Source organism: Mus musculus, chromosome 17 (assembly GCF_000001635.26).
Source record: "Mus musculus strain C57BL/6J chromosome 17, GRCm38.p6 C57BL/6J".
Classification (NCBI taxonomy): domain Eukaryota; kingdom Metazoa; phylum Chordata; class Mammalia; order Rodentia; family Muridae; genus Mus; species Mus musculus.
The window spans coordinates 58027989-58052221 of NC_000083.6; the positions used below are offsets into that span (position 1 = coordinate 58027989).

A 24233-nucleotide genomic window follows, 5' to 3' on the forward strand; every position below is an offset into this window, starting at 1 on the left:
ATCAAACAGAGAAATTCTTGAAATTTTGTTAGAAGAGCTATCTTTATGCTTTGACAGTTTACTCTGGAAACTTCATTTATGCTGATAGTTCATCTGAGGTAAGCAGAGTTGCTGATAAAGCCTGGACAAGCCGTAGAAACATTGGGGGGGCGGGTTGTTGATACAAATTCAAGATGACTGGTGAAACCTTTAAGGTTTGTGGATTTACAAGCCAAAGTCCTCAGGTCTTCAGTGCAATTATATGATCTGAATATAATATTTGTCTTCATATACGGTACCATGAGAAGAGCTTCAAAATTTGCATTGAAAATTGTTTTTACTCTGAATAGCTAAAGAGTTCAAGTGTGAACAATTGTAGCAGGGTGGGTCAGTATTTTCTCCTGTCAGTGTTGACCTTCAGCTTTCTGATTTTGAGATGCAAAACTCTTCTTTCCTCAGGCCCACACCTGATTTGTGCTTCAACACTCTTGGGAATTCAAGGTTGGACTATTCTAGTCCAAAAAGTTCTTTTTTAAAGCTGGTTTGTTGACAAACTTCCAAAACCCATCAAACATGTCAGAATTTGCCCCAAGAATTCTGTCTTTCTCAGAAAAATAAGCTTGAAAGCTTGCTCAGCAATTATGGAGCCAGTAGAAACTCAGGCTTCATTGGAATTATGGAGCTTCTCAGTAAGCCAGTGGCTGGGCAGGACTTACCTTGACCCAGAAGATCAGACATGGAAGATGCACCACCTACCTTTACTGGTCCTCAGGACCATAATTAGTCTATTCATCATAGTCTAGAAAAATTTGCCAATGCATCATCAATGAAACAAACCACAGATTGCATTGAATAGAGTTTACAATAATGAGAAAAATCAATTTTGAGAAAGAGAGAAACAAAATTCACTCAAGTAACTACTTAGCAGTTGTCAGGGCACTGACATTGTGGGTGAAATAAGGAACTCTCAGGAGTATGCACCAGTTAGCCTGGTGCACATAACTGACAAAAAAGCAAAGGTACCTAGATGGTCCTTGGAACTTCACAAACATCAAAGTCTCCTAGGGTACTCATTAACATAACATGTGTGGGTCCATGATGTGAGAAATATTGACGTTCATTCACTTCATAAAATCACGAGAAACTCAGTGTATGGAAAGTAGAACCAGTTATTATACTACTTTGCAACACTTATTGTTTGCACAGAATGACAGGCACATTGACCAAGAGCAGAAAGCAGTTTAAAGAAACAGAACTGGAGGCCGTCCCTCCCTTTCCTTTCTCTCTTTGGCTGGGTAATCCAGAGTGTACCATCTTACACATGATCTAGGTAATTTTTCCCCCTCTGTCACCTATGTTCATTTTTTTTAAAACAATACTGTATAAGAGTTCCTCTCTATGTTTTATATCCTGCTTATGTTAGAGATTATAAGGCTGTAGATTTCTAGGCAACCTTGGCTGCTAGTAACTTTTTACTTTAAACTTCCACTTTGGACAGCCAGGGTAGCCAAGGTAATAGAGTTTGGGTGGGGGTTGCTAGCTTACGGGCTCCCAGTATTTTCTGTACATCTGTATCTGGACCTAAGATGACTCAAGTTATTTTATTTTGAAAATGAGTCAACAGATTTTATTTCTTACACATGCTAGGGTTTCTGTAAAAATAAGATTTTAGATCCTGTACTTCTGACCTGCATTCTTGCCATAGAATACTGCTGTTTTGAGAATGAGGCTAGACATAGGTGATCTGTAAAGATCCAAGATTTGACTCTATGTGTTCTGTCTTCCTGACATCTCGTAATTGGCAATGCCCTGGGATTGCAGAAATACTTCCCCAGGTCTGATATACTTCTGACACTCTACCTCATCTGGGAGAGAATAGGGAATTTCTTCTCTGCTCTGCACAGAACAGAGAGCTGGCTTGCTTCTGCTGGATGGAGAGTTCTGTCTGTACTCTTCTTCTTAGAGTTTAGAACCCAAAAGCCTTTTCAAGTTTGTCACTACTCATCTGTGCTGTACATCCAAAGTACAAGAGCATGTACAGAAAAGGATTAATAGAATCAAGCCATAGAGATGGGAAGATTGCTCCAACACACACACACACACACACACACACACACACACACACACACACACACACACACACTATGCATATACACATCCAAGGAACAAAACAAAAAGAAAAATATACTATAAACCAAGAATATCTGCTAACACTGTGATCGTATAAATCAGTTGGAAGAAAGAGCCCTAGTAGGAAGCCAGTACAAATCAGAAGAGTAGAACTAAGAGAAGGTATCAAGACTGACATATGGATGACTAGATCAGCACCACACCTCCAGGATCAAATGCTATAATGATCATGTGGCATATACAAACTCAGGAGAAAACAGTTCTTTATGAAGAACAGACAAAGAGTCCCAGTCCTCATGATCAATTGTCATCAAGCCTCCTCATCAAGAGTAGGAGATGCCCAAGACGTCAAGAAGCCAACGTCTTGGGCATCTCCTACTCTAAAAAGTGCTTCCTTCATATGTCTCTACATCTAGCACTCCCCCGTTCATAGTCTAAGTCTTTGTTCCAGGGCATGAGAAGATGGAAATCAACATAGGTCCCCTTCATACTCCAGTCCATGCCTATAACAAAGGTACCACCAATCCACCCTAAAAGTTTTCCAAGTACTGTTTTTGCTCACAATCTCTGATTATAAGCTGCTTACCTTGGACATTGTGTGCAAGAAGAAATGTAGAATTCTAGGAGTCAGGTAAATATATATATGCATATACCTCATAAATTTGTTAAGCTCTTGACTTCTTGACTTTGACTGTCTGGCTTCCATACTAAGAGAATGTAGGAACAATATGCTAAATGAAATAAGGATCGTATATAATGCCAAATACTATGTGCTATCATATGTGGAGTTTGGCCAGGCTGTTCTCAAGAAAATCAAGGGTCAAAAATGGAGATTTACCCTTAAGAAATGTTCAAATCCTTAGTGATCAGGGAAATGTGAATCAAAATGATCCTGAGATTCCACCTTAAATCAGTCAGAATGGCTAAGATCAAAACCTCAGGTGACAACACATGTTGGAGAAGATGTGGAGAAAGAGGAACACTCCTCCATTGCTGGTTGGATTGCAAACTGGTACAACATCTCTGGAAATCAATCCGGAGATTCCTCAGAAAATTGGAAATAGATCTACCTGAAGACTCAGCTATACCACTCTTGGGAATATACCCAAAGGATAACCCACCATGCCACAGGGGTACATGTTCCATTATGTTCATAGCAGCCTTATTTGTGATGGTCAGAAGCTGGAAACAACCTAGATGTCCCACAACAGAGACAGAAGAATAGATAAAAAAATGTGGTTCATTTACACAATGGAATACTACTCAGCTATTAAGAACAAGGACATCTTGAATTTTGCAGGCAAATGGATGGAACTAGAAAATATAATCCTGAGTGAGGTAACTCAGACCCAAAAGGATATGCGTGGTATGTACTTACTTATAAGTGGATATTAGACAAAAACAAACAAACAAACAAACAAACAAACAAATAAAAAACATATAGAATACTCAAGATACTGACCACAGAACTCAAAAAGCTCAACAAGCTGAAGTGCCCAAGTGAGGGTGCCTCAGTCCTAATTGGGAGAGAGAAGAAAGCAACCACAAGTGGGGAGGGAGGGAGGAATCTGGGAGGGAAAGTAGACAGGGTTAGGGGATAGTAGGGGGGGAGAAGGAAATGTGGTATTGGGTGAGGGAAAAGGACTGAAGCCCTGAGGGGCAGCAGAAAGAATGTAAACAGGCAATCTCAGGAAATAGGAGGTTGGGGGACCTCCAGAATGCACCAGAGATATGAGAGGGCAGAGACTCCCAGGACTGAAAGGGAGGGACCTTAGATGAAATGTCTGACGGTAGGGAGAGGGAACCTATAGAGTCCACCTCCAGCAGGAAGACAGGACATCAAGTGAGGGATGAGGTGTCCATCCCATAGTCACATCTCTGACCCATAGTTGTTCCCGTCTGAAAGAATTACAGAGATGGAAATGGAGAGGAGCCTGAGGAAAAGAAGGTCCAGTGACAGGCCCAAAGTCAGATCCATCTCAAGGGGAGATCCCAGGACCTGACACTATTACTATTATGGAGTTCTCACAAAAAAGGATCTATTATAGCTGCCCTCTGAAAAACCCAACAAGCAGCTGGAAGTGTCAGATGCAGATAATTGCACCCAACCAATGAACATAAGCTTCTGACCCCTTTCATTGAATTAGGGAAGGCTGAAAGAAGCTGAGGAGAAGGCGATCCTTCAGGAGGACCAGCAGTCTCGATGAATCTGAACCTCTGAGATCTCTCAAACACTGGACCTCCAAACAGCATACACCAGCTGATATGAGGCCCCCAACACATGTACAGTAGAGGACTTTCTGGCCTGTGTTCATTCAAGATAGTAGAGGCCCAGGGGAGTTTAGAGGTCAGGTGGGGTGGGGGTGGGGCATCCACATGGAGAAGGGGTGGGGTGCAGAGGAGGTGTGGAATGTGGAGCAGTTGGAGGATGGATGAGGGGGCAGGCAATGGAATTTGAAGTGTAAAAAAATAAATTAAAAAAAAAAAAAGAATGGGATTTTCCCAGCTCCTTTTACTCAGACTGGAGGGAGCTCCTTGAGACTGAGCCACCAACCAGGATCATACACAGGCCAGTCTAAGGCCCCTGGCACAAAAATAGCAGAGGTCTTCAGGAAGTGGGAACAGATAAGCTTAATCAATGAGCTAATTGAGGCCTCAGGGAATGGGGAGACTTGGTGGGGGGCACCCTCTCAAGTCAAGAGGGAAGAGGAAAGGGATGAGCAACTGTGGGAGGGAGACTGAGGGGGCAATGACTAGAATGTAAATAAAGAAAATAATAAACAAAAGAAGAAAAAGGAAAAGAATTGGGATTTAAAGGCTGGAGGGGGTTAAAGGGGATAGATAACAAAGCATATAACTAAGTTGAAGTTGGATTAAATGAAGCTGTGGTATTCTATATATGATGCCAGTGTAAGGAAAAAAATCAGAATTATAATTTGTAATTCTCATGTTAACTTTACCTGGGAAGATGTGAAAAAAATGTCTAATCACCTGAGTGAATGAATAGAAGACAGAACAAACTAAGGATACCACCAAAGCCTAATTTGACAAAAATAAACTTATTTTTACTTACACAGCATTGGTAAGGGCTGAGTTAAAAGAGCATCAGTGATAGTACAATTGCTGCTCCACGGCACAGTCCCACCCTATTGTGAATGACAACTTCATGGAAGTTTCAAGAGTCTCCCTTCCCTAACCTTCTACTCCCTGTGTGCTGGAATCTCACAAGGAAACTTCCAGCTGTGGAAAGCAGAAAGGAATAATGGCTTGACTTCCAGTGAGGGTCCTGTGACACTATCCCCATTTCCTGTTACTAGGCAGGGCCATTAGGTACAGTCATATCCTAAATCTAGTTACCTCTATATTGCATGGGTCAATTCTTTGCCATGGCTATGAGGTTGAGCTAACCTCTATTGTAACATCTTAATCGGTGGCTATGTTATATACTGGGAAAACAGGCCATACTTCTCCACAAAATAGCATATGTTTCAGTAACTATATATACTTATTTTGAGTTGACATTAGACAATATATGTACATATTGGGATATTCCATGTTAGCATATATAGTTGCTTAATTTTTATGTCTTAACTAAAAGTCTATCTCAAATAAGACTACATGTCTAACCATAAAATAGTAACTGAATGTTTTGCATAAAACTCTAAAACAGTACATTACCAGCCCTGAAAAATGCATAAATGCATATATACCACATTAACCCTCTATTCAAATTATCAGTGTCCATACACTGGTTGTTCATTCCAACTATACAGCAAAGAATCTTCAGAATTCTAAGGACAGGGTTCTAGAAGACACTGAATTATTCATCCAGAGTTGCCATAATAAAGACTATGATTTTTTCAACTCCAGCCTGGAGCTTAGGATGAAGAGATCAGATTGTTTTAAATGTCAAAATCAAATTAGCAAAGGTGATTACATCATTAAAGGTGATTACAAATCAGGCACTGGCCCCAGAAAAGCCTGATGCAGGTACCTGTGGCACTTCCATCCTGTCTCCTTGGGGATTGTTAGAACAGGGACCTGAACCTTTATGCCAGATTACAAAGCCTGAATAAGACCAGAGCTACCTGCATTTCTTACAGGTGCAGAGAGTTTCAAAAGCAGACTGCCTTCCCATCCTGAAAAGATATAAAGAATCAGATATTCCATTTGACCAAGGATGGGTCAAAGACTCCTCAGAGGGCTTTCTTCATGGGAATTAGAAAAGCCTCTTTGAAGGCTGGCCTGTCTCAGTATCCTTTGCATACAGCCACATATTTCTCTCACTCTCCCTATCTCACACTTATTGTTACTGTTATGAATTTCCTCTCCAGGTTTTAAAGCAAGCTTCTTCTTAGCTATAAGGCCCAATCATATGTAGGTCTTCATGCATTGCATTATATTTGCCTAATTCTCTCCCTTCATTCTGAAAGCCCAATCATAACCTCAAAGCTCCCTTAAGACACCTTAATGGAGGGAGTTATGTGATGGCACCCTTCTAAGACTTCTCTTGTTCAACATTCATCAATGGAAGATTTTTTTTCAGGCTGGTGTGTCTGCACTGCCTAAAAATTTATGATCCATAGATTCTATGTAAGTTGGTTCTATTCCATGTGTCTCCTTGTAAGAGAAATCCTCCAGATTTTAGGAATATTCCTGGGAACTCTGCAACATCAAAGATGAGAAACAAGAATAGCTGCCATAGGAAACACAGTGATGTTTCTTTCTCTCTTCTCTCTGTTCTCAGGATCAGATGTAGCTGACTTTGATGGCTGGAGCTCACTTCTCTACAGGTTCAACCAGAAGACAATGAGCACCCTCAAAGATGTGATCTCCCTTAAGTTCAAGAGCATACAAAGGGATGGGGTTCTGTTCCATGGGGAAGGACAACGTGGAGACCATATCACCCTAGAGCTTCAGAATGGCAGGCTAGCCCTATACCTGAACCTGGGTAAGATCAGACCTATGCTAATATGTGCATATAACTGTTGAGGCCAGAGGTGAACCTAGGGTGTCTTTTTTGAACACTGTTCCGTAACTTTGTGGTGGACTCTCACTGAACTTGTAGCTTACTGATTTGGCCAGACTGACTGACAAACACCAAAGAACTTTCTGTCCCTATTTCCCCTCTCTGTTCTGCTATTCCCGCATGCTGGGATTGTAAGCATGAGTTGCTGCAGCTGGCTTTTAACCTAAGGTCTAGGGATTGAAGTCAAATCCTCAAACTTGTGCTGCTTTGTCAAACACGCATTGGATATCACTTCTGGGGCGCGCGCGTGTGTGTGTGTGTGTGTGTGTGTGTGTGTGTGTTGTATGAATATCAAATGGAGTCACTAAAGCACTAAGTGATCTATTTTCTTTGTCTTCATTGGAGTAACAATGATTATTTTTAAATATTTAATCTTAATGAGGTTAGAACAGCACTTAGTATTTTGGGGGGACCAGAGGTGTCATTCTGTGATACTAGGCAATATAAGAAGCACAACCTTTCAATATCTTTACAACTACATACTTAAAATTAACCTTTTCATAACTCAAGCTTTAAAATAAATTTTTTAAGTTTTATGTCCCACTATAATGAGCATCTCAGAAGAGCCATCTAAGCACAAAACAAAACAGCAACAAATAAAAACAAACCAACTAAACAAACAAACCCCTAAGTGTCAGGAAAAAAACCATTTAATTGTTTTTTTCTTCTTATTGGGAGGTAATATGTGCAAATGGAAAAAGTAAGTCTGGAGTCTTTCCTATGTTATGGTGGCCTGAGGCTGGAAGGATGAGTCTGGGACCTGAATAGCAGTTGGCTTGGTAAAGAGGACCTTCCTGCCTCTCTGCAGTATGCTGTGTCTTCCTTCTCTGGGTGGAATACTTTCTGGGTTGCTTCAATGTCAGTATGTCTACATTTACTCTACCCAACTTCTCACTGAAGCACAAAAGAGAAGGGGATCTCTTATGCTTTGTCATGGAAGAAAGGAAGGAATGCAGGCCATAGGAGTTAGGTATTGAGTTCTTTAGTGCACAGAGGAAAACCAAATGAGCTCTCATCTAGAAAAAAGCAAATAGAAAAATGTATATTAGAGCAAAAGGAAAGATTTTTTTTTTTAAAATTTTAAAATTCATGACATTCATTGATTTATTTGAATGTGGTTGTGGTGTGCTGTGGCACAAGTGTAAAGGTCAGAAGACCACTTGCTCAGTTGGATCTTTTGTTTTTCTATGTGGTTCCCTAGAATCCAGCTCAGGTCATCAGGCTCAATGGTACATACTTTAACATGATTAGCTATCTGTCTAGGACCAAAAGGGGCTACTTTGTCTGCTACTACATCCCTCTTCCCCTACTAAAAGTTATTAGTATAAAGGAGAGGAAACACATTGTTACTAGTATTTAGTAGACTACTATCTAGTAGGCAAGGAGAAGTATAGTCCAATACAGGGTACAATCTCAATGTTCACAGAGGATATCAGAACAAGCTATATATTGGAAGAAAACATGAGAATTTCCATTGTGCAGCCTTGCTCCCAAAAGCAAACAATGTAGGTTTTATTCTGGTCCTTTTTAAGTAGAAGTTCCAAGTGTCTTCTTGGCATTCATGGTAAATATAAAAGAAAGAAGTAGGAAGAACCTACAGATTTCCAAGTTTAATTCATATAATTGATACTTGACACATAAGATGAATATAAGTGTGAGGGCTGGGGAGATGGCTCTAATGCTAACTTTCTTGCAATACAAGCATGAGGACATGAATTCAATTCCCAGTAACCACAGAAAAGCCAGATGTGGTACATGCTTGCAATTACATTACTGGAGAGGCAAAGACACAAAGATCACTCAGTTAGACTGGCCATTCTGCCTAGTTTATTTGGCGAGTTCTAAACCAGTGGAAGACCTTCCTTCAAACAAACAAACAAACAAGCAAACAAAAATTCAAAGCACCAACAATATGGAAGATCAACACTGGAAATTGACCTGCACATGCATGCACACACATACACACATGCATGCACACATGTGTACATGCACACAGAAGCACATAATACAAGTAAGGAAGGTAGGTAAATTACAGACATACATGGTACAATGCTGTTCATGTGGCAGTTGATAATATCAAGTTATATGTTCTGTGTACTTTGGGAAGAGTTGGTTGTGTGGAGAAATTTCACTATGCAGTTGCCTTGTCCAATTAACCAAGAATAGAACACAGGCATTTATTATTATTTTAGAATTAGTAATTGGGCATGAGATTTTACTCTTCAATCCATGGGGATAGAGTGTCCCCCCCTCCCAATATTCCATGACGATCTGACTCTGTAGAATCACAAAGGTAAGAACCACACAGGCAGATGGGGGATCAAAGTGTGTAAGAATTGTGTGGCTGGGAAACTGTTGTTAAGTATTGAACAAGAAAGATGTCAGAAAAGCATGCAGGATACTCAACTTTACAACAGTTCAATGTCTTTAATCTAATCTGGAATGTTGTGTGATCCCAGCACATGCAGATGAAGAACAGTAAAATCCTGTCAAAGAACACTAACAGATATAAGTGTCCTTTGTGGCACTGGTGCAGCATTCAGAGGTGAAAGCTTTGAGTTGTGTGACAGCTTATGAAGACAATGATGAGAGTCCAGTGACCATACATTTTATAGCTCCTTTAAATTTCAGGCATTTTATTAAATAAACTAACATGTATTACAGAATAATTATAAAGTCCACTGAAAGGCATTTATTTCCAATTTTCTACGTTTCAAGAGTCAACATTCAGGCACTTAAGTAAATATTCATATGTATGCTTCACATATGCCACATAAAACTAAAGAGCTTTAAACTAGAATTTTGTTTTCTGCATTTATTTAGTCAAACTACTTTTCACTAGCTTTAATGTAAGATATGTGACTTTTAGTTAAAAAACAACTAAAATTAGAAATGGATATAATTTATTTATAGCCTCTTTTTGAGTGAATTAGGAAATAAACATGTGAGTTGGTGAGATTGCTCAGTGGATGACGGTGCCTGCTGGCAAGGCTCACAACCTGAATTCAAACCCTGGAACATAGAAGATGAAAGGAGAGAACCAATTCCTACAATTGTTCCTTTGGCTTGGTCAAGTACACTACTGCATGTTCATACTCACAATGCCTGACACAAATAAATAAATAAATAAATAAATAAATAAATAAATAAATAAATAATTGAATTTGTGAATATGGACATAACCCAGTGGTAGATTATATTAAGAACTGGACCATCATGTTCAAGACATTGAATTCATCCTCGAAGTTCTTACAGAAGCATATGAAACTCCTCATAATTAAAGTGGCATTCAGTAACTCACATAGTAAAAACGTAATTTCATAGTGCTCTTTCTGGCTATTACAATAGTTATTCTAACTCTAAAATATAGAGGAAAAGAAACATCTAATGATATTGTGGTAGATTTTTGTGCTTTATGAGTTCAAAGTGTTTATTGGTGCTTTTGAATAGCTACATTTAGTGTGCATTTGCACATTTCTGTTATACTTGTATACATCCTATACTAAGTATGTTAAATTGTTAGATATATTATTAGCTACCCCTTTCAGTTTAATCTAAAAATATAGTTTTCATTCATACATATTTGAAAATGTTATGAGAACTTGAAATGTGCCACTTCAACAACTCTTATATCCTATTGTTGATTTACATGTGTTTAATCTCTCCTCAAACTCCTAAACATTATCTTCAATTTTTAAGTCATTAGTCTTTTTCAGACACTATTAATAAGTGAAATAATAAATAATAATTTATTTCCTTATAATAAATTTCCAGAAAGCAGATGAGTAGGTTAAAAGGCCAAGACATAAAGATCCCTATCTAATGTCCTGATTTTGACTTTGTCAGTGACCATGTTTTCTTAACCTGTTCATCTGAAATATTGCACTAATGAGGATCAGCCAGCACAACCTGAATACCTTCCAACAAATGCAAGAACTAGGCTTGCAAGATCCAATTACAGAGTGAATTAGTGGAGAAACCTGCTGGGAAATTTCCTCTGATTTCAAAGCCAGGCTAGGCTGTTAGAAGAGAAATTATGGTGATTCTTTTTTCATTTTCTGTTGTTTTTTTTATATGTAATAGTGATAGACATGTGTGAGTGCAGAGTGGTCCTTGCACGTATGTGGCACATATTAAGAGTGAGTCTCTCTCTCAAACGCAGAGCTCAGTGAAATGGGGGCATCTTGTGAGGCAGTTTGCACTGGAAACCTCAGTCTCTACTGACCAGGGCTGGAATTCCAGTGGGCCACCACACCTACCAGGAATTTACAAGGGTTTCTAGAGATCTGAATTCTGGTCATTAAGCTTGCACATCAAGGACTTGGACTGCACAGCCATCTCCCCAGCCTTCATATAATGAATTTTCAAGAAAAAAAATCAGTATTAAAGTAAATGAAACAGAGAATGCAACATACAAAAAAGACCAAGGTCAGAAAGATTCCCTCAAACTCTATAATACAAAAAGTAAACTAAATCCCAACTGTTAGAAAAACAAATGGGTAAAAGTCAGAGAATATAGCTCACAAAAATAAAATAAAAATCAAGAGAATTTTCAACATTACCCATACTAAGAAAAATACACAGTAGGTGACTCAGAGGGTTACATGTTTGCTACATAAGTGTGAGAATCTAAACTTGGATCACTAATACCTGCATAAATTGAGAATTTGTATACCACAGCTTTCTTACTGGAGGGAGAGGGAGGGGGAGGGGGAGGGGGAGGAGGAGGGGGAGAGGGAGAGGGAGAAGGAGAGGGGAGAAATATATAGAGAGAAGAATCTCTAAAGGCTCATAGGCTGGTTAGTCAGGGATATTCAGTGGCAAACAAGAAAACTGTCTTAAATAATATAGAAGGTGAAGACTGATATTTAGGCTGTCTCTGACCTCCAAAGGTACATTGTGGCACACACACACACACACACACACACACACACAGAGAGAGAGAGAGAGAGAGAGAGAGAGAGAGAGAGAGAGAGAGTTTCTCTACAAAACAAAGTAATGTGTGTTTCAGAAATACATTTTTGCCTAACAGATATGCATAAATTACAGCAGACGTTTAAGTTGGCATAACTTTTAAATAAGCTGAACTGTCCACAACTGTCATATTTTTAATTGCTGCTAACCTAACCTTCCTTCACTGTTAATCAAATGCAGCAATCTCATTCACAGGGTCCAGGAGTGTGCTGCTAGACCTGTGAGCCAGCTCTCTGCTGACAACACTCCTACTGTCCCTGCCACCCCTGAGCCTAGATACTAGTTCCTCTAAGCTGGGTGGATATGTCTTAGCTTCTTGCCTGTGTTCATGTGTCTTAACTATTATTACTAGGAGCTAGCAACACTGGTCCTCTCAGAAGAGAGAGCTCTAGCCCTGCTCAAAAACTTTCCTTTATATGACCATGACCTACTATATTGTAATTTCTTATGGAAGGAAGGGAAGAAGAGAGGGGGATATTTTAATTCATTCATTCATTTGCATAATCTGGCAATGATGAGAATTCAAGGCTTGTGTAATTAATACATACATACATACATACATACATACATACTAAAAAACAGAAGCAGATATTCATTCACCACTTCTACTTTCCAAGTATGCCAAGTGTGGTGTTCCTACACTCCTGCAAGAAACCAGATATCCTTGCTAAGTGATACAAACAGCACCACCGGGCCATAGTGAAGGGAGAAGTGAGCAGTCCACAAGGAGATTAGCTTCTCCTGACTCCTTGAGGTCATGTGATGTCACCTGTGCACAGGTAAATACAGGTGGCATAAAAGATGACACAATACAAGAAAGAGAAGAGATACACTTATCTATCATACTCTGAGTGGGTTGGGGACACATACTGTGGGACAATGGATGGTGCCAAAAACTTGGCAAGGTTTAAGTGCTTTCAAAGCCTCAGAACCTCATACTGGAGGATGGTAGAAACCAGGCCCTTGACAGATGACCACAGCACTCTATAGAGAGGATTGTGAAGATCAGCCATGTAGGGGCAGCTCCCCAAGCCACTTCACATGCAGATGAGACATCTCTAATATCTCAGACCAAGTTAGCATCTGCTGTCAAGCACCACCCCATTCCAAAATGTATATAATATCTCATCCAGATGGAATAATGGTTTGGGAATTACTCCATGAAGGACTGTGTGATAGCTTCTGTCATACAACAGCTGTAACATTTCCTGGGGAGGAGAGTTCTCTCCTGAAGCTTTCCCCATGGAAGCGGCCCAGCCCCACTGCAGTCAGTTCTCACTTGGTGCGGCACAGACTTCCTTTGCCTTACCAGGCAGTGTCTAACCTCTTTGTGCAGATTCAGGAGCAACAGCTGCACTTCCACTCCCTGCTGCACTCTAAAAGCAGCTGCAGAAGAGAGCAGCAGCTGCCTCCATCTCCCCTCTCCCCCCAGTCAGAGAGTGTAACTCCTTCCCACAGATTTCAACAGATAGAATCCAGTAAACAGCAGGCAGCATACTATACTCTCAAACTAAAATTAATATATTATAGGCCCAAATGATGTATCAGTGGGTAAAGGTGGGTGTTGCCAAGTCTAATAGCTAGAGTAAGATCCCAGCACACAAATGGTGCAAGGCAAAACCTGACTCAATACATGCACACACACACACACACACACACACACACACACACACACACACACACACATGTGCATACATACATACACACACACACAAAATTTATAAAGATTTTTTAAAAATTAGGTATCTGTAATAACATCTTTCCTTTAATATTGAAACAACTTTTTTGTGTGGTAGTAGCAGCCATTACCTTTTGGTGGAGGAGCTGAGTTCATAGAGTAGGCACTCAAAATTTGTAGCTGAAATGGTTATGTTTTCCTCTCTTCCTGTGTGAGCAGACACACTTTGTATGACCACTGGCTTCCTCAAAGTTGGTTCAAGATCTGCTTTCTTCATTCATAATTCTTATACATTGTGTGTGTGTGTGTGTGTGTGTGTTTAATTATGTTTTTTTTCTAAGTGTTGAAACTTTTGTGTTTAGTCTTATTGTTTTTGCCAATACTGTAAGCATTTCTGCCACCATGTGATTGCTGGTGTCCTGGAAACATTCATTTCCTGTCAGAAAGTGGGGGTGTATATCATTTTAGCTACAACCTGGCTGTGGAATCTAAGGGAAGCCGGTGCATGACTCCTTCTGTATGCCTGTTGGTGTGCAATGTGGAGGGACAGCTTTGAGGAATCCTCACTTACCTGGAACCCAGTGCTATTGATGGGTCTGATTCCAAGCTGCTCAAGCTAAGACTCCATTCCACCTTCCACCTCTGCAGATGACAGCAAAGCCCAGGTCAGCAGCACTGCACCCTTGGCAACTCTGGGTAGCCTTCTGGATGACCAGCACTGGCACTCAGTTCTCCTGGAGCGTGTGGGCAAGCAGGCCAACTTCACTGTGGACAAGAACACACAGCACTTCCAGACCAAGGGTGAGACTGATGCCCTGGACATTGACTATGAGGTGAGTCAACCCTCCCTGCAGGTTCCCTGGCATGGGAGGGAGGCTGCTAAATAGAACTTTTATGCTCCTCCATCTGGGCTAGGCTACAAGGGAGGACTCTCCAAGAAAGACCCGCTCTAAGGTCTGGAATTGCTTGGGCTAATCCCTGGGTCCCTGATGAGGTATCAACTGTACAAGTTAAAAATTAATACTTCTTTTTACTCTCATGTGTGTATGTATGTATGTATAGTATTATGTGGTAGGGGTGTGTGTGTGTATGTGTGGGCGTGTGTGTCCTTGTATAATTTCTGTTGCTGTGTCAAAGAAACCTGGCAACTAGGGGTTTAATTGGCTTATGATTCCTGATTAGAATCTATCATTTCAGAGAAGTCAAGGTACAAACTCAAGTAGCTAGCCAGTCACATTGCATCGACAGTAAACAGAAATGAGAATAAACATGTTTTTCTTTATTTATTCTTAAGCAGATTTCTTCACATATATGCAGCCCAGGGCTCAACCCATCTGGTGATGTAGATAACATTTATAGTGGGTCTCCCTCCCTCAAACAGCAATCAAGACAATCTCTTACAGACATGCCACAGGCCAGTGTAATAAAGATTGAATTGACTCTCTTCCCAGGTGATTCTAAAAGCAAGTGAACTTTAAAGCTAACCATCAAAATATATATTTCTCTTTAAGTGTCCCCATATGTCCTTGTGCTTGTATATGTGTAAGTATCTGTATATATGTGCCTATTGTGTACGTGTGTGTGTGTGTGTGTGTGTGGTGTGTTGCAGTGTGTGTGTGTGTGTGTGTGTGTGTGTGTGTGTAGTACTTGGGATTGAATCTTGAGACATTCACATGCTAGGAAACCACTCTACAAGGAAGCTACATCTACAATTCTTTTATTATGGATCACATATAGCCTAGAAATATCCTAAACCATAGGATCATTTTTAAAAAATGTGTTTACATCAGACATTCCATATACACCAGGAGAAAATTTAATAAAAATTGAAATTTTCTTAGATTAAGATAGGAAAAAAAAGACTAGTAACCACACAAAACCATAAAACTAGATTAATATCTCTGACCACTTAAAAACAAATGTGTGGAGGGCTTAAGAGATGGCTTATCCAATAAGAGTACAAACTATTCTTCCAGAGAACCCAAGTTGATTTTCCAGGTGCACAAAGGTGGCTCGAAACTACCTGTTACTCCATCCCCAAAGGATGTGATGCTGTATTTAGAGCAACTGCACTTATGTACAAATAAAAAGTATACACAACACACACACACACACACACAAATTCAAAAACTCTAAAATTGCATGTGTGAGCTAGAGATGGTGACACACACCTTCAATCCCAACACTTGAAAGGTACCGGCAAGATGATCAGTCATTAATTCTAGGCTATATAGAAAATGTCACCACTCTGGACTACCTGAGACCCTTCCTAGAAAGATGAATAAATAACTTATACTGGAAAGCAATGAAGTGCAGTGGGCTGCAAAACAAAACAAAAAACCAAAACAAAACCCAAGTCCCCACCTCCAAAAAATGGAAATAGCCAGAAGACTTCTTAGAAGAAAAAGGGTATTAATAGAAAGGTAATATATGCTGATGATGGTAAAGGGTATGATTAAGATACATTGCATATTTATATAACTTATATATGTAATAAATTATAAAGAAATTAATTAATAATATGAAATAAATATATATGTGATAATAATATAACTTTATAATTAAATTTATATAAAATTTGAGAACATGAAATACTAGTTTTATCATTCAAAGACATGGAGGCCCTTCTAAGTGTGGCATAGATTCCAATGGAAAAGTAATAAAACATAGAATAAGTTTTCTTTCTACAAACGTTTTTAAAATCTTTTCATTAAAGAAATGCCTGATTAATATCATCATACTCTAGAAATAGTGTGTCAAAATATATTTTAAACAAATTAGCAAATATATTTTTTTGACAAATCAACTAACCAAGATGTGGGAAAACAGCAAAAGAACACATATGTATTAAAATATAAATTCTTTTCACATACAAAATAAGATCCTTGTAATTACCAAAACAAGGAATTTAGTCCCTGAGTCTAAAATGTCCCTGAGACATTGTATAAACCAAGAATCAACTCAGTTGTTTCTAGTCTTCCACGTGGTAAGCGTATATCTCCCCCACACTCTCTAAATATTAAATAAATGTGTTAAAAATAAATAATCTAGGAGGAGAATAAGTGAAAAGTACCCAGGGTGGAGCTCTGGCCACCATATGAATGTGTACATGCATGTATGAGGACTCACATGCACAGGCAAGCATGCACATGCAAAAGACACATGTTAATATGTATTAGAAGTAAGCAAATGATATTAAACATGTCAGAGTGTCATCATACCAAGGAAGCCAACCTTTGCTCCCCCTTTATTGTTCTTTAAGTGCTGGATGTTGAATCTAGGACTCCATGCATGCTAAGTGAATACCTGACTATTCTATTTATGCCCAGGATAAGGCTGACTAGGAAGACTCTCTGTGGCAGGACTGCTTGTGTTCTTCCTGCTCTGCATCCCACATTTTTATCAGCATTCACAGAAGCAACTGATAACATATTTTCTTGTTTTATCCAAGTTTCTGCTAGAATGTTGACAGCATGGATTAATTAGCCTTTCATTTTCTAGTTGAAGTGACTAATCAGACATTTGGAGACTGGCTTAATTACTACAGTAATCAGTAAAATAATAAAATATTAGCCAGCCTGTTTCACACATACACATAGCTTGATGCAAGAATACAAATGGAGTGCCACATGCTGTAATCTAAATATTTAAGGAGTTACAAATCAAGCAAAGAATCTATTCAATAAAATGTATTCAAGTCACCTAGTAAGATCAAATTGCCTTCAAAGTCACATTGCATCATTCCCAACTCTGTCCATTCTGTGAATGGCTCCCTCTAACCTCAGGTGACGAGATGCGAAGAGATCAGTGTTGATTTTGATGGTGGCATCACACTTTTAAGTCAACAGACTTACATGTTTTGGGAAGGTCAGGGTAGAAAACAGTAGTGACATACGTGTGCTCTTCCCATCTGTATATGAGCACTGTTCCTCACAAGCAGGATGTGGTCTGTGGATTCACAGAAAAAAGCCATTTCCACAGTAGGAGCCCCTGTCTTCTCAGCATGTGGTGAACACTAATGTAAAGATTTCATACAGACTTTTCTAGAGAAATAAAATGTGTACAATTTGTGGCCAAAGAATCTACTATTTGTTATATAGAGAGAGCACCTGTTTGACTGATTTGCTCCTTGGGGTCTATGTCTATGAAAGATACCCATTTACACATTCAGCAGGAGGAATCACAGGCATTATTCATGTTCTATGTCTAGATCCATCCTCAAGTGCAAGACCCATTGACATATGGGAAAAAAAGGCCATGATTTGTGGGAAAGCTGGAGTGATCAATTTGTGTGAAGAACCCACTAGCAGCATCTCTAATTCTCTGCTTTGTCTTCTCTTTTTTTCTCTGCAAATTCAATAACTGACTCTTAAAGGACATGGATCAGATTATTATCTGTGTCTAGGGCAATGAGGCAAATTGCAAGGTCAGACTGATGGGTTGATAGCATATTGAGGCTATGGAATGTCGAGTTTTCTTAAAAGTATGGGTGAGCTTAGGAGATGGCTCAGTCAGTAAGTCCTTGTCTTTCAGGCATGAGCATTTCATTTCATTAGTGTTAGATGTTGTGGTTCATATTTATAGTTGCAATGTTGTGGCAACAGAGAGAGGTTGAACCCTGGGGCTCACTTGTCAACCAATCTTGAGGAATAAGCAAGTTCCAGGATAAAGGAGAGACTATGCCTGCATTAGATATTTTCTGTTTCTGTGATAAGACACCATGCCCAGGTCAACTTAAAAAAGAAAGAGCTTCTTTGGAACTCACAGTTTCAGGGTTAGAGACCATGTTCACAGAATGTAGTGTGTATGAATTTGAAAACAAATTATTGCTTTAAAATACAGATTTCATCTGAAAATTGAGGTTACTCACTTCATTTCTAATGACGGAAACACATCAACCATGACTGAATTTCAGCCATCTAGGTTAAGCTGTCCTTACTTAAGTTCAAGTATTCCAGAGGAAAGATGGTTCAGTTAGAAAAACATTTGCCTTGTAAAATGGAAGATCTGAGTCCGATGCTCAGAATATTATTCTACTTTGCATTCTGTCATTGTGAAAAATACCACGACCAAAGCCCCTTGAGGAGGAAAGAGTTGATTTCTTCTCATTCTTCCAGGTAGCTTTCGATCACTGAAGGATGTAACATGAGGAACTCAAGCAGAGCCTGTGGAAGAGCATTGTTTACTGATTTGTTTCCTGTGGCTAGATCAGCCTGCCTTCTTCATTAGCCCATGAACAATTACCCACAACTGTAGAACTCCTAGCAGTGGGCTGATCCCTCACAAACTACTCATTAATCAAGAAAAGGCCCCCAAGGACTTCATATAGGCCAATCTGATATAGAGGTATTTTCTCAATTTAGGGTCCCTCTTCCTAGATACCTCAGTTTGTGTCAAATTGACAAAAAATAAATAAAATCAATAACTAACTCATTCATTAATGTTCAAAGAAAGCCTGGTGTTATGGCAAACATTTAAAACTCAGAGATGTGGAAACAAATACAGATGGATTTCTGGTGCTCACATCTCAGTGAGCCTCAAGTCCTGAAGACAGACATTGTCTTGAAAAACACCATGGGTAGAGCCTTAAGAATAACCCTCCATGTTGGTCTCTGACTCCCATGTATGCAAGTGTAGGCATATGCATACATACACACCTAGATTCAAATCAATGTCTTGAAATTTTTTATTACATTTTTATTCTTTGCTGTGTGCATATGTCTATCTGTGTGTGTTTGCTACTGCTCACCTGTGAAGGTCAGCTTCCAAGAGCTGTTCCTCAGAATCAACTCAGACAGGCAGGCTTGGATAGTCTTGTTCCACAGTGCCATAAATTCATCAGCTTAGCTGCCCCTTCTGATGTCCATGACAAGTCCATGTGGCTCTGTGACACCCAACTTGGATACCTTTCAGAGGTGACTGGGAAAGAAGACAAGAGCTCATACCCATTGCTAGAGACTTTACATCACCAACTTAATTATCAGAATTCAAAACAAAATAGTCACATATTTTGAGAAGGATGGGGCCTGAGACAGCAGCAGGGAAACAGAAAGCTGCGTATGTAGCAGAAGATGGCCTAGTTGGCCATCATTGGGAAGAGAGGCCCCTTGGTCTTACAAACTTTATATGCCCCAGTACAGAGGAATCTCAAGCCAAGACGTGGGAATGGGTGGGTAGGGGAGCAGGGAAGGGAAGGTATAGGGAACTTTCCAGATAGCATTTGAAATGTAAATAAATAAAATATCTAATAAAAAGAAAGAAAGAAAGAAAGAAAGAAAGAAAGAAAGAAAGAAAGAAAGAAAAAATAATTACAACAGCTGCACAATCATAAAAAAGAAAGAAAGAAAGAAAGAAAGAAGGAAGGAAAAGGAAGGAAGGAAGGAAGAAAGAAAAGGAAGGAAGGAAGGAAGGAAGGAAGGAAGAAAGAAAGAAAGAAAGAAAGAAAGAAAGAAAGAAAGAAAGCAAGCAAGCCGGAAGGGCCTTGTGACCAGGGGTACAAGTCCCTTCTGGTCAGCACTAGCACTGGATCACCTAGGACAAGGAATAGGCAGACACCCCCATGGTCCCTAGAGGACTGTCCACATGATCTTAGGATCACTGGTGAGCAGAACACAACATTGGTTCCAATCCAATTGTGACAGGCCTGTGACAGCAGAAACAAGGACACCTGAGTCCTTCCTGATGACAGGATTGGGTTCCTTTTGATTTGTTCTGGTTTACCTTCGTTTCAAACAGACCAGAGAGATCCACAGTCCCAAAAGGAGACACCACTTCCAGGCACTGTAACAAGCCCAGGATCTTAGGACAACAGGATCCCAGGATAACAGGAGCTGGGTCACATCAGAATTTCAGAGACTCAGAGGAGCTTGGCTGCAAAGAACTCTGACAAACCCAGAATCTCAAGTTCACAGGAGCCCACAATCAAAGGATCATAGAGAAAGCTAGACTCTGAGGAGTCCTGAATCAACTGGGAATATAGGAAGGACAGGCTCCAATCAGATATATTGAGGGCAGCAAGCACTTGATATAATCAGATGGCAGGAGGCAAGCATAACCCAATCACAAAGGAACTCACACAATATGTACTCACTGATAAGTGGATATTAGCCCAGAAACTTAGGATACCCATGATATAAGATACAATTTGCTAAACGCATGAAACTCAAGAATAACGAAGACCAAAGTGTGGACACTTGGCCCCTTCTTAGAATTGGGAACAAAACACCCATGAAAGGAGTTACAGAGACAAAGTTTGGAGCTGTGACGAAAGGATGGACCATCTAGAGACTGCCATATCCGGGGATCCATCTCATAATCAGCTTCCAAACGCTGACACCATTGACACTAGCAAGATTTTGCTGAAAGGACCCAGATATAGCTGTCTCTTGTGAGACTATTCTGGGGCCTAGCAAACACAGAAGTGGATGCTCACAGTCAGCTATTGGATGGATCACAGGGCCCCCAATGGAGGAGCTAGAGAAAATACCCAAGAAGCTAAAGGGATCTGCAACCCTATAGGTGGAACAACATTATGAACTAACCAGTACCCCTGAGCTCTTGACTCTAGCTGCATATGTATCAAAAGATGGCCTAGTCAGCCATCACTGGAAAGAGAGGTCCAATGGACTTGCAAACTTTATATGCCCCAGTACAGGGGAATGCCAAGACCAAAAAGTGGGAGGGGGAGGGAGGAGGGAGGGTATGGTGGACTTTTGGGGTAGCATTGGAAATGTAAATGATGAAAATACCTAATAAAAATATTTTTAAAAAAAGAACAAAAGCAACAAAAACCAAGGTTACTTGACATCATCAGAAACGAACTCTCCCACCATAGCAAGATCTAGATAAACCATCACACCAGAAAAGCAAGACATGGATCTAAAGTCACTTATCATGATGATGCTGGAGGACTTTAAGAAGGAAATACAGGAAAACACAGGTAAAATCTAGAAGCCTTTAAAGAGCAAACACAAAAATCCCTTAGAGAGTTATAGAAAAACTCTACCAAACAGGTGATGGAATGGAACAAAACCATCCAGGATCTAAAAATGGAAGTAGAAACAATAAAGAAAACCCAAAGGGAGATAACTCTGGAGATAGAAACCCTAGGAAATAAAATCAGGAACCAAATCAGCAACAAAATACAAGAGATGGAAGACAGAATCTCAGGTGCAGAAGATTCCACAGGGACACAACAATCAAAGAAAATGTAAAATGCCATAAGATCCTAGCTTAAAAAATCCAGGAAATCCAGGACACAATGAGAAGACCAAACCTACAGATAATAGGAGTAGATGAGAATGAAGATTTTCTGCTTAAAGGGCCAGCAAATATCTTCAACAAAATTATAGAAGAAAACTTCCCATACCTAAAGAAAGAGATGCCCATGAACATACAAGAAGCCTACAGAACTCCAAATAGACTGGACCAGAAATTCCTCCCAATACATAATAATCAGAACAACAGATCACTAAATAAAGATAGAATATTAAAAGCAGTAAGGGAGAAAGGTCAAGTAACATATAAACGCAGGCCTATTAGAATTACTCCAGACTTCTCACCAGAGACTATGAAATCCAGAAGATTCTGAACAGATATTATACAGACACTAAGAGAACACAATTACCAGCCCAGGCAGTACTCTCAATTACCATAGATGGAGAAACCAAAGTATTCCATGACAAAACCAAATCCCCACAATATCTTTCCACGAATCTAGCCCTTTGAAGCACGATAATGGGATAACATCAATACAAAGACAGAAACTACACCCTAGAAAAAGCAAGAAAGGAATCCTTCAACAAACCTAAAAGAAGACAGCCACAAGAACAGAATCCCAACTCTAACAGCAAAAATAACAGGAAGAAACAATTACTTTTCCTTAATATCTTTTAATATCAATGGACTCAATTCCCCAGTAAAAAGACATAGACTAACAGACTGGCTACACAAACAGGACCCAACATTTTGAGGCTGACAGAAAAACCATCTCAGGGAAAAAGACAGAAGAAACTACCTCAAAGTGAAAGGCTGCAAAACAACTTTCCAGCAAATGGTCTGAAGAAAGAAGCTGGAGTAGCTATTCTAATATCAAATAAAATCGACTAACAACACAAAGTTATCAAAAAAGACAAGGAGGGGCACTTCATACTCATCAAAGGTAAAAAATCTTCCAAGAGGAACTCTCAATTCTGAATATCTATGCTCCAAATACAAGGGCAGCCACATTCATTAAAGAGACTTTAGTAAAGCTCAAAGCACAGATTGCACCTCACACAATAATAGTAGAAGACTTCAACACACCACTCTCTTCAATCGACAGATCCTGGAAACAGAAACTAAATAGTGACACAGTGAAACTAACAGAAGTCATGAAACAAATGGATTTAACAAGTATCTACAGAACATTTTATCCTAAAACAAAAGGATATACCTTCTTCTCAGCACCTCATGGTACCTTCTCCAAAACTGACCACATAATTGGTCACAAAACATGCCTCCACATATACAAAATATTGAAATTATCCCAGGCATCCTATCAAATCACCATGAACTAGGACCAATCTTCAATGATAACATAAATAAAACAAAACCAATATTCATGTGAAAACTGAACAATACTCTCCTCAATGATACATTGGTCAAGGAAGAAATTAAGAAAGAAATAAAAGACTTTTCAGAGTTTAATGAAAATGAAGCCACAAAATCCCCAAACTTATGGGACACAATGAAAGCATTCCTAAGAGGAAAACTCATAGCTCTGAGTGCCTCCAAAAAGAAACTGGAGAAAGCATTCACTAGCAGCTTGACAGCACACCTAAAAGTTCTAGAACAAAAGGAAGCAAATTCACCCAAGAGGAGTGAGTAGATGGCAGGAAATAATCAAACTCAGGGCTAAAATCAACCAAGTGGAAACAAAAAGAACTATTCAAAGAATCAACCAAACCAGTAGCTGGTTCTTTGAGAAAAATCAACAAGACAGATTAAACCCTTAACCAGACTCACTAGAGGTCACAGGGACAGCATCCTAATTAACAAAATCAGAAATAAAACGGGAGACACAAAAACAGATCCCAAGGAAATCCAAAACACCATTAGATCCTTCTACAAAAGGATATAATCAACAAAACTGGAAAACCTGGATGAAATGGACAACTTCCTAGACAGACACCAGGTACCAAAGTTAAATCAGGATCAGATTAATGACCTAAACAGTCCTATATCCCCTAAAGTAATAGAAACAGTCAATAGTCTCCCAACCAAAAAAAGCCCAGGACCAGATGGGTTTAGTCCAACATTCTATCAGACCTTGAAGAAGACCTAATTCCATTTCTTCTCAAACTATTCCACAAAATAGAAGCAGAATGTACTCTACCCAATTCACTCTACGAAGCCACAATTACTCAGATACATAAACCACATAAAGACCAAATAATGATAGAG

The 24233-nt window shown here is 39.5% G+C and overlaps 1 protein-coding gene across 15 annotated transcripts in view; it reads left to right on the plus strand.

Annotated features, from left to right (window-relative positions):
- Nucleotides 1–24233, plus strand: part of Cntnap5c (contactin associated protein-like 5C) — a 648880-nt gene that overhangs the window by 258915 nt on the left and 365732 nt on the right. For 14 of the 15 annotated variants that reach the window (XR_385354.3, XR_385355.3, XR_385356.3 and 11 more), the window contains 2 exons: nt 6857–7060; nt 14439–14623. Coding sequence is in view for 11 of the 15 variants with exons in the window: in XM_006524747.3 (XP_006524810.1) it covers nt 6857–7060; nt 14439–14623 (389 nt within the window). In the remaining 4 variants the exon portion in view is untranslated. Of the gene's footprint in view, nt 1–6856; nt 7061–14438; nt 14624–24233 lie in introns of those variants that run through there. The other variant, XM_006524746.4, reaches the window with a different exon arrangement.